Source organism: Elephantulus edwardii, unplaced genomic scaffold (genome assembly GCF_000299155.1).
Source record: "Elephantulus edwardii isolate Elephantulus edwardi_28Jun2011 unplaced genomic scaffold, EleEdw1.0 scaffold00188, whole genome shotgun sequence".
NCBI lineage: Eukaryota > Metazoa > Chordata > Mammalia > Macroscelidea > Macroscelididae > Elephantulus > Elephantulus edwardii.
In genome coordinates, this window is record NW_006399938.1 from 6,496,979 (window position 1) to 6,508,578 (window position 11,600).

At 39.8% G+C, this 11,600-nt stretch overlaps 1 protein-coding gene across 1 annotated transcript in view; it reads left to right on the forward strand.

Moving 5' to 3' along the window:
* The window catches only part of PALLD (palladin, cytoskeletal associated protein), a 672,347-nt gene extending 662,880 nt beyond the window's left edge, over nt 1-9,467 (forward strand). The window contains exons 17-20 of the mRNA XM_006896661.1: nt 2,337-2,544; nt 6,918-7,083; nt 7,604-7,737; nt 9,295-9,467. Of these exons, the coding sequence (XP_006896723.1) occupies nt 2,337-2,544; nt 6,918-7,083; nt 7,604-7,737; nt 9,295-9,467 (681 nt within the window). The remainder of the gene's footprint in view (nt 1-2,336; nt 2,545-6,917; nt 7,084-7,603; nt 7,738-9,294) is intronic.
* Nucleotides 9,468-11,600: the final 2,133 nt, after the last annotated feature.

An 11,600-nucleotide genomic window follows, 5' to 3' on the forward strand; every position in this document is an offset into this window, starting at 1 on the left:
TTTTATAATTTCTGATGTCTTGGATTTTAAAAATTACAAAAAGGGACACGAGTCCATCTGGATGATAGGTATATGGAGATTCATCATACTATTCTCTCTTCCTTCAGACACATTTTTTAAAAAAAAATCACTGTGTTTCACAGGCACACGACATTTTAATTGACTCCACTTTATTGTACTTTGTTGATAGTGTATTTTTTTTTTACAAAATGAAGGTTTGCGGCAACCCTACATCAAGCAGATCTTTTCTTTTCATTTTTTCCCTCATACAGATCTTGTCAGCACCATTTTCCCCACAGCAGGTTCTCACTTCATGTCTCTTGTCTCATTTTGCTAATTCTAACACTATTCCCAACTTTTCGTAATGGCATTGCACACTTAATAGACTACAGACTAGTGTGGACATAAATTTTATATGCACTGGGTAACCAAAACATGTACAGAACTCATTTTACTATAGTGGTATTGAACCTGCACCATCTCTGAGATGTGCCTGTATTACACTGATGTTACTGTCCTTGAAAAACCCACCTCTGAAAGAATATTGCAGACACGCACACCTCTGCTTGTTGATTTTCATGATCTGATCTTGACAAATAAAATGTGGAAAATCTTCCCACATGAACAGATGGAGTGTTAAACCACTTCAAGAAAAGATTGTCATTGTGTTTAAGTTGGGGGGGGAGGGACTATCTTGAAAACACATCCGATATTAAAGTAACATCTTGTTTTCCCTAAGCTCCCCCTGCTTCTTTTTTAACCCCTTAGAAGCATTTCTAGAAAATGACTATGCTTGATAAGTCAGGTACTAATTCGTAGAGAAAATGACTATCCTCTCCTCTCTAGGAACAAGTCTGTCCTTCTCCCTCTCCCCTCTGCAATCCCACGTCAGCCAAGAACATGGATGGGTTCAAGTTATGACCTTCTAATGACCTTCAGCTCCTGATAGCCTGATTTCTTTACTTACTAAGAAAAAGAGCTGGAGTTTAAAATGGGTTAAAAGTATAGGGGTTCCCCTTTGCCTTAATATGAGCAACTCTGTACACTGGGCAAATTCCACTGCAAATGGGTGTGTGGTGATTGCCTCGGACATTTCTCCTTCTAAACATACGCCATGCCCACAGCCAGGACATTACCCTCTTTGTCTAGTGCCCAGCCCGTTAAGGTGAGAACAAGCACGCCTCTGTATGTCTAAGCTTGAGAAAGGCCTCAGCATGACTACAGCAGTGGTTCCTGTATATCACCTGCAGTGACCTCCACTCAGGTAAAAGCAGTGTTTGTGAAAAGTTACGGGGTGAACCAACAAGGAACATGGAGTCTGATTTCTCCCTCAGAAGCCATGCTGGCTAGCTATCATGCTTATTTCTAAAATCCTCTTTATCTTGTTAGCTGGGATTTTAATTTAAATTCATTTGATGTGCTTTTCCCTTTAAATGATCTGTACCCTTGTTACCTGTGCAGGAGATGCCCTATAACATAAATGAGTGTCATGCAGTGGGAATGACATTTGTGAGTCCTTGAAATGATTTTGGCAGCACACGTTCTTCAAAAGAAGACTTGTTTATGATCCCACTGACATCTTTGTATATGCAGTTTCACTCAAGTGGTGTTGGGGGTGGGGTAACAAAGCATCATCCTTCATAGTACTTTCCCTCATTCAGAATCTTAGCAGAGCCGCAAAGAGCTGACAGATGGCAGCCATCCCTACCCTTCACAGCACAACATGTTATTAGCAATTAAATGTGCTTTTATCTGATCTCAGGTCAACATAACTGTCATAGACTTAAGATTTGATGGTGTTTCTATTGTGATGCTAATACCTTGAGAGGGGCTCTCTGGGTAATTTTGCCTTACTCTTGTTATTCAGTTTCAAGGATTATAAAATGATAATAATAGCCCTGTGTGGTGATGGGTGCATTGACTAAGTCTCTATAGCTATGGCAACTCCTTGATGAGCAGCTTTATAATGTATAATTGCCAAATGAGTATTTGTTATTGTTGTTGTGGTTGGACAGCTTTTTCCAGAGTGCTCCAAGCCCGGCATTTACATCATCACAATAATCTTATAGCCTTTGGTGAGATAAAATGGGGACAGGAATTTTTTTCCCCCTATAATCTTTGCTTTTTATCTTTAGGTTGCTTTTTAGGTAATGTTTAGTAGTGCACCAGTGAATTCTTAGGGAGCCATTGAAAGCTTTTAAGCTAAAGAGTAACGTAAGCCAGTACTAAAAGTCATGACATTCCAAAGGAGGCATTTCTGCCGGTTTCTCGGCTGTTAATTATTTCACTGAATGTTAGTAGTAGAGAAATTTATACCCATTTCTTTTCTGATTCAGGTCAGTGGTTTACCAACCCCGGATCTAAGCTGGCAGCTAGACGGAAAGCCCATCCGTCCCGACAGTTCTCACAAGATGCTTGTGCGTGAGAATGGTGTGCACTCCCTGATCATAGAGCCAGTCACGTCCCGAGATGCTGGCATCTACACGTGTATAGCCACCAACCGAGCTGGACAGAACTCATTCAGCCTGGAGCTTGTGGTTGCTGGTAGGTGACTCTGTGAGCCCTTTTTCTGTTAAAGATTGAACATCAGATTAAGACATACAAAGCAAAGTGGCATTACTCATAATATTGAAAGTCAAATTGCTGGGGGAAAAATAGACTTGAGCTCTGGTAGTTTAGAGGCAAGGAATTGTGCTGTCAGCTCAAAGGTACATAGCTAAAATCCAGCATTGTTCCATGAGAGGAAGACGGGCAATCACCTCCTGTGTGATTTCCTGCCTCTGAAAATCTGCTGGAGGGTCAGCAATGAGTCGACTCTAACTCAGTGGTATACAACAGCAAAATGACCAGTTAAGCCTTAGTGATTAAGTGCTCAGCTGAAAGATTACTGGTTTGAACCCAAAAGCTCCATAAGAAACAGATCTGGAAATTTGCTTCCATAAAGATTACAGTCAAGAGAACTCTGTGGACAGTTTTCTATCACATGGGTCAACCATGTGTTGGAATCAATTTGATGGGCCCTAAAAACAACAACATAAGGTTTTACAAAATCAGAAGCAATAGTTTTCTTTACTTCAGTATTGTGTGCCTTTGAATTGGAACCAAGTCATGGCTGACCTTCCAGTGGGTTTTCCAAGGCAGTGATCACACAGCAGATTGCTCATTCTCCTGTGGAGAAGATGGTGAATTTGAACCGAGTGCCTTTGGGGTTGCAGCACTGCTTCTTACCACTAGGCCACCAGGGCTCCCTCTTTCAGTGGTGGTGGTGGTGTTATGTGCTGTCACTCTTCACTTGCTACTCATAGCGAGCCTCTGTACAACAGCCCTAAACCCTGCTCTATCTTGTGCCAATCGCACTGCCTCTGACACTCCCATCCTGATTATCCCAGTCACTGAATCAATCCACTTCATAGAGGGCCTTCCTCTCCTGCGCTGTCCCTCCACCTTCCCAAGCATGATGTCCTTCTCCAAGGACCAGTCCCTCCTTACAACATGTCCAAAGTATGTCAAACAAAGCCTCAGAATCCTTGCCTCCAAGAAGCAGCCCTGTTTAACCCTCTCCAAGATGAATCTGTTTGTTTTCTTAGCAGTCCTTGGTACACTCAATACTCTTCTCCAGCACCACAGCTCAAAAGCATCAATTCTCCTTCTGTCCTCCCTAGTCATTGTCCAGCTCTCTGATGCATAACAAGTGATTGCAAAGACCATGGCCTATATCAGGTGCATCTTAGTCTCCAGAGTGACACCATTGCTCTTCAGTACCCTGGAGAGGTCCCTAACAGCAGACTTTGCCATCACAATACGTCTTTTAATTTCCTGGGTGCTGGTGCCAAGAGTGTTGACTGTGGAGCCAAGCAAACTACAGCTGTGAACAATCTCAATCTCTTCACCATCCATCCTGATGCTGCCAATTGGCCCGGTAGTGAGAATCTTTGTCTTCTTGATATTGAACCTCAATCCATATTGAAGACTGCAGTCCTTGACCTTCTGCAGCAAGCACATTATATATATGTCAACAATCTGGAACCTTTATTATTTCTCTTTTCTACCAATAACCTGATCAAATGAAAAAAGGGCATGGCTACCTAATCTTACACAGAAAGAGGCAACATCATTGTGGGCCCAAGAACCAAACTCATTATCTTGATATTAGGCGGGGGGGGTAAGGGAACTCTGGTGGCCTAGTGGCAAGAAGCTGTGCTGCAGTCCCTAAGGCATGCGGTTCAAATCCACTGGATGCTCTACTTGAGAAGGAGGGGCAATCTCCTCCCATGCCAGTTGCATCTGATTCAATGGTACAAAAAAATTAAAAATAAATAAATAAATTTTAAGAGACAGAGAGGAGGCAGAGAGGAAGAGGGAGGGAGAGGAGAGGGGTGTGTGGGTGGGTGTGTGTACACACACTATATACATTGGTGCTCTATTGGCATAATGTGTTACATTTTATGCTGCAAATAGAAAGGTCGGTCATTAGAATCCATCAGCTGCTGCACAGGTGAAAGATGTGCAGTTTCCTCCTACCTGCTGGAAGGTCCCTATAAGCCCGACTTGACCTATTGGCAATGGACTGGGTTATATGAAAGCTTATAATGAAAATGTTTTTGTGAAGAGGCTTATACCATCCCTAAAAGTTGGATAAGTAAAGTTTTTATTTATGTTCTCTTTTTAAAAAAGAACCAAAGCAATAAAAACCACATAGTTAACTCATGTCCATGGAAGAAGGGTGGAAAATCTCTTCCCATTTGATTAACTACCTCTGAAAACCCACCAGAGGGTCAGCTATGGTTCGATTCCAACTCAATGGTGCACACACATACACACACTAAAAAAAAAAAATTAACATGACTCTTACTATGAATTTTGTACCTATATGTTATTTTTCTTTCACGTATTCTTTTTCTTACTTCCCTTTGCAAAATATTTGATACACATTTTCCAAATTGGTGTTTGTAATAACCCTCTAAGATATTCATGGAAAAATCTTTTCTTTCTCATTTATCAGATGCAGAAATTAGAACAATTAGTTGACTTTCTCATGGTTCCCAGGTATAACCTGAGGGAAGACCCAAAAGAACACATTGACTCCTAGAGTTCTTCCAACCACACTGTGCTCCACTCACTGGCCTCTTTCCAGAAACAGAATAGCAATAGGATAAAGCCTAGAGGATCTTGGTAAAATCCAGGATAATTATTCTTCTAATAGCACCAAGACGTCTTTCAGACAGAAAGATGGTCAAAATGTGGGCTGCTTGCTTTTAATACTGTATGTTAGCCAAGCCTTAAAAATGTATGTGAAGTGTTAATTTTCATACTCAGATAGTTTCAATTCCTACAACCATTTCTCTTCACACAGAAAGTTTTCCTTTTACTCCTGTCCACTGTGTCTTGGTCACACTTGTGCTTCAGGACTTAAAATTGAGAGTCCAGGGAAAATTAGTCCCTTCACGCTGCTTCAGTGAGCATGTCCACGGTATCCAGAAGCAAGATCACACCAAATCCTAGGCTTGTTTACTTGCTCTGTGACCTTCATCAAATAGTTAACATCTCTGCATCTCAGCTTCCCTGTATGTAAAATGGGAATGGCCATAACTTCCCAGGATTTTTATAGGAATTAAACCCTAAGACATGGACAAAAGCTCTTGCAAAACCAGTGCCTTGCATAACAGTGCTACAAAATGGTAGATGTTATCCTAACTGGCAAGTTGTTACAACATCAAGGCTCTTCTGTATAGTTTATACTCTTTTCATATGTGGGATCCAAAAAGGATACTAAGTTAAGTTTTTGTTCCACTTACCCCAAGACAGTATGGAAACAACACACAGGTGAATGAAAATGTATCCCTATAGAACATAGTTTCTAGATCAGAGAGCAACAAGAAGTCTTAACAAAAGTGTACATTTCTTACAGCATAAGGTCTTAAGAGACTTTTGTTGTGTACTATGAAGTCAGAAACAATTGCAGAGGATTTTCCTGAGGCAGTGAATCACATGAGAGGAGATTGCCCATCTTTCTCCTATGGAGCAGCTGGTCAATTTTAGGCATTTAAAAAACTCAAGTAGAATTGTTGTATCCTTTACCTGGCTTTTTCCTACTTAGCTTCACTCTATTTGTCACTCACTATGAGAGATAGTAGAGGATCTTCTTGGTAGAGGAAGACGTATGTCCTCAAAAATTGGTGGTAATCTAAGAGAAAATAATAAAACCTTATCTCTACAACCAATCCATGAAAACTCTTTTATCTATTAACTAATAATATTTATAATAGTATTATTAATAATCAGCTCGATTAGTAATAGACTGGTCTTTTTTGATGGTTTCTTTCCTTCAAGGTAAATAAATAATATTGGGGTGGAGGGGTTATAGCTTTCTACAAAGGTTACAAATTGGAATGTAACTTATAGGATGTGCGTTCCTAACTTTGTAGATAGCTCTTCAGAGCTGTCACATTTGGATAAATGTTTCCTTTTCATTTTCCCTTCTTTAAGTCCTGAATCCAGGAGTTCGAGACCTTCAGTAGTATTGAGCAAATAGTGAGAGTCTTTTCTGAGAAACACTAGGTGGCAGTGGTTGCCCAGGGCTGTGCATGCAATCTGCAGTGAAGTCGTCACAGATGCTCGTGAGGACCCAGGAGTCTCACAGCCTGTCAGACAAGCATTTTGTGGAGCAGATGGTCAGTGGGTTGTATGGGCCTATTAGACCTGAATTAATTGATGGGATAAATGAGTGGATGGAAAGATAGGAACCTTCACTTGGTAAAAGAATAATGCAGGGAGAGCACTATCATCTCTGCACCTAAAGTGAAAAATGATACCATAATGTTAAAGGTGTATTCAGTCAATATTTCTAAAAGCCTCAGAAAGTGTACAGGGCTCCTTTTGTATATCACTGATAAACAATTCATCTCATGTTCCCTCAGCTAAAGAAGCACACAAGCCCCCTGTGTTTATTGAGAAACTGCAGAACACGGGCGTTGCGGACGGCTACCCGGTGCGGCTGGAGTGCCGCGTTTCAGGAATGCCACCACCTCAGATATTTTGGAAGAAGGAAAATGAGTCGCTCACTCACAGCACTGACAGAGTGAGGTGAGCCCGCAGAAGCATCTCACCTGATCTGTATTTGCCCACTCTTAATGATGTGTTTGAAAGATAAAGTGTGCCTAGCATGGCATCTGTGTGTCATGATATTGATATTGTAAGAAAAAATCATTTTTACCCTAATAGATGATTTACTAAAACCCCCAACTTTGGAGAAGTACATCCTAACTTAATCTAATGGTGATTTTTTTAAAATATTTATATTTGTATCTAAAGAAGAGGTGAATCCAATTGTTTCCATGATGATAAGGAAAAGGCCTATTTAGTGGGTTTTGTACAGTCAGATGCTTGACTAGAAAATAAGTGTGCAGATTTATTCAACCTCTTGACATCTGCTCTTCTCTCCCATTAACATTAATGGGGCGAGCAGCCGCTCTAGAATAAGTATGAACCTATTATCTGCTACTTGCACAACTTGGTTTCTAATGATCTAATTTAAAATGATGCTTCGTGTCCAAAGCCACTTTTTAAAAATTTAAGACCCTAATGACTCTCTCCTTTTCTCCAGCATGCACCAGGATAATCATGGCTACATCTGCCTGCTTATTCAGGGAGCCACAAAAGAAGACGCAGGGTGGTACACCGTGTCGGCCAAGAACGAAGCTGGCATTGTGTCCTGCACTGCCCGGCTGGATGTTTACAGTGAGTGTCGCCTCACCTCACCGCCCTGTATTTATTCAGCGACATGGCAGAAATTAGACATCTGGATAGCAAATCATGTTACTCTTACAGAATCTTATAAATCTTATAAAAGTGTTTTCTTTGCTAAATGTTTCATACTGCTCTCTCTCTTTCTATTCATAGTTTCTCGACATTAATAGCGAAACCACACCAGGAGAACAGTTACCCAAGTATCACTCAGGAACCTTGAATTAGTAGCAAAATATGCATGTTGATTTCTTGTTGGCTAGTAGCTGTGGCTTCCTTACTCGAGCATTGCAGGTGTTAACAATAGGCAAAGGCATAACCACAAGGTTTTCATATTTTCTTATTACCATGTTCTGTTTAACCTTTCTTCCTACACTATAGTGCTATTATGTCCTAACACACTCCTCATGTGTGTTCCATGATGCCCTAATGCCTGCTTTTGTGGTTTAGTGAGTGGTTCTGTCATCTGTGTCTCTTTTTTTTCCATCTGTGTCTCTTAAGCAGCTGAGCAACAGATTTTCGATTGTTTGTGTATGTGTAATTGTGTACATGCATCCTAAATTTAAAGAAAGCTGCTCTTGTGGAATCTACAGCCTTGTTTGGTAGCCCTGTATAAACTACTGACATGAAACACTAGAAAAAATAAGACCCAGCTTCAAAATGTCCTTCTTGAAAATGAGATGACTTTGTGAGAGTCGTCAAGAAACAAATGGCCTCAACCTTTCTGTATAATTTCTTCCAGTTGGTTAGTGTTAAAATAGCCATCCAGAATACTTATCTGCCATAATTATATGCACTTATAGATTTTGAGCCTTTGAAGAAAATGAGATTTTTGTGCTGGCAGAGGAAGATAAGTATTAGGAAGCTTAATGACTGTTTAAAAGGAATTTTTCATAGTTCAATGTTTACTAAAAAATAAAGATAAATTATTCCTTGTCTTTATTATCTAGCTGCTACAATTTCACTACCCTGGTCAGAGAGAGCTCTGGAGGCTTAGTTGTAAGGAGTTGTGGTACCAACCCCCAAATAGGCAGTACACATCCACCAGCTGCTCTGTCAGAGAAAGATGGGAATCGTCTCTTAGGCCATTTACAGCCTCTGAAAGTGCTCAGGAAGGTCAGCTATGAGTCTCTTCTGACTTAGGAGCACGTAACAACCACCACCACTCTGGTCATACAATTTGTAATGTGTAAATAAAATGCAGAAGTATCCCTAAATCTTACTGTTTCCATCACAGATGTGTTCCTTCAGTCTTTCACTAAGAATATGTGCCCAGTATATTTCAAAAGTGGCCTTTAGTGGTGCATCCAATTATGCACTTGACTACTAGCTAAAAAGTTGACTGTTTGAACCTAGCCAGAGGAGCCTGAGGATACAGGCCTGCAGTGAGCTTCCCGAAGGTCATAGTCTTGAAACCCCTCTGGACCAGTCTTAATCTACATATGCACATGGAGTTGGAATGAACTTGATGACAACTAACAACAATATATCTAAACATTTAAAAACTTTCCAATGATGTTGTCATTAAAAATCTTTTTTCCCCCCCTGTAGCCCAGTGGCATCAACAGCCACAGAGCACCAAGCCAAAAAAAGTACGGCCCTCCACCAGTCGCTATGCAGCACTTTCGGACCAGGGACTCGACATCAAAGCAGCGTTCCAACCTGAAGCCAACCCATCTCACCTGACACTGAACACCGGCTTGGTGGAAAGCGAGGATCTGTAATCCAGCATCTGTGTTCCAGCTGAGACACTGAAACAGCCTTTGCCTTGACCAACTCTGTCACATGATGTAAAAGGCAGAAACATATCTTTGACTATAAAGAATAAAAAACCCACCACCAAAATAATATTTTTGTTATTGATATACCAAACTTAGAGTTTAAGTAGGTGATGCTAATAGAAATGTACACATTGCACAGAAAATTCACATTCATCACCCAATTTAAAACTTTAGGAATTGCTGTGATTAAAGTGGTCCAAAATGCTAAACTCAATTGTGCAAAGGCAACCACAATTTATATTATCAATTAAGTGCCTTGAAACACAAGCTATAGGTGCTACGTAGCCTGATAAGAGTGAAATGCTTAACAGGAAGCAGGTGTACCACATGTAATACTGAAGTGATTCTAAGGTGGCCGTGTATCCAGACAGCTACACTGAACCAAGTGCAATATCAAAGGATGAAAAAAGGAAAAAAAATTCCAAGTAAATGCCTTGTCTTTGCAAATTCTTTTATAGAAACCATAAGGAAGGAATTACTTGCCTTAAATTTTATCAATACCAAGAGTTTTCTAACAAGGTTAATACCTGAGTTCTTTTTTTTTTTTTTCTTTCTGCATAGACTTTTCTTTTCATGCTACCTTGGTAGGAAGCTTATTTACAAACATATTAAAAAGCTAATTTAAGTATAAGTAATATAAAATATCCTGAATAAACAGAAATATATGACAGTCCATTCCATGAAAGACATCCAAACCACCCAGGTGACTGAGGTAATTAATATAGGATTTGGAGGAAACACAGGCATGGTAGAGGAACAGGGAGGAGAAGAAGGAAAATGCTAGCAGCATAATTATATTCGTTTAGATCAAAGTACAAGAGGCAGGAGATGTGGCAGAGACCACGCTTTTTGTTGTTGTTGTTTTTCTTCCAAATCATTCTAAAATGGAGATGAACAAAAGCACTGCCCTTCACAAGTCACAGATTCTAAAGTCAGCTGGAAATTTGGAGCACACGTGCTATGGAAATTGCAGTGTCTGAGGTTTGTGTAGTGGTTGAAGAATTTAGATGTGTAGAGCAAGTTGAAAATGGATTGAGACTGCAAGCTTGGCATAAATGAGGACCTAGTCTACTTGAGGGAAATGGAGACTTTCAGAGACTCAAAAACAATTTTGTACCATGTCTTCCCCCCGTCCCCTAGTTATGGCAAATGGAAGCTCATGTTCCTGCTGCCAGGAAACCTTGCTGTAAGAAGGTGCTGAGTTCAGAGCAGTTTGTCAGGGCCTCTCAGCCCAGACTGCTTTTTAAATGCAGATGATTCTGCATCAGCTAGACTGAGTTGATTCTGACCAGACTTGATGGTTTTAAGTCGGAACCAATACATCTTAAAAAGGAGAGAAAAAAAATTTGACCTAAAATTATGAAACATAAGGCTTTAATGGTACTTGTTATAAAGAGAACACTGTATTTCTTATGCAAAACACATATCTTTCATTATTTATACTAAGAATGTTGAACTCTCTTAGATCAGTTATTCAACTCAGTATGTAGTGGTTGTTCGTGTTTTTGTTTTTGTTTTTTTTTTTTTAAGTAATTTTGTATCTGTGTACCATCCATATATTTCATATTACTGCTTCACTTGTACAGCTTTCTACTTCTTTGTAAGAACAGCAACCAACCAAGTTTTACATGATTAACAGGCTTACTCACGGGGTGGCAGATGTTCTGTGCAGAGTGGTACAAGTGTCTTTGACCACAATTGTATGCATTGCTAATATGAAATTTAAGGTATCATACAAAGTCTCTTACGGACTTATCTGTATTGTAGAATTATGACTTAGGTCATATCTTACTTGCCAAATTTTTCTGAATGTGACTTGCTAATTTTCCGGGTTTGGGATTAACTAGCATTATTTTGCCACCTTTTATGTTGTATTTATATTAAAAGAAAAAGTACTATCATACTTCTTTGGATCTTTGGATTGTTGTGCTGGTGTAATGTGGATTTAACATCAATAAATATTTAACAAATGATAGTTGTAATTTTCTGAAGCAAGGGTTTTTGTTTTCCTTTTTTTTTTTTTTTAATTGCCATAGCAAATTAGCACCAATGTAGAGGCTTAAAACCGTACCCATC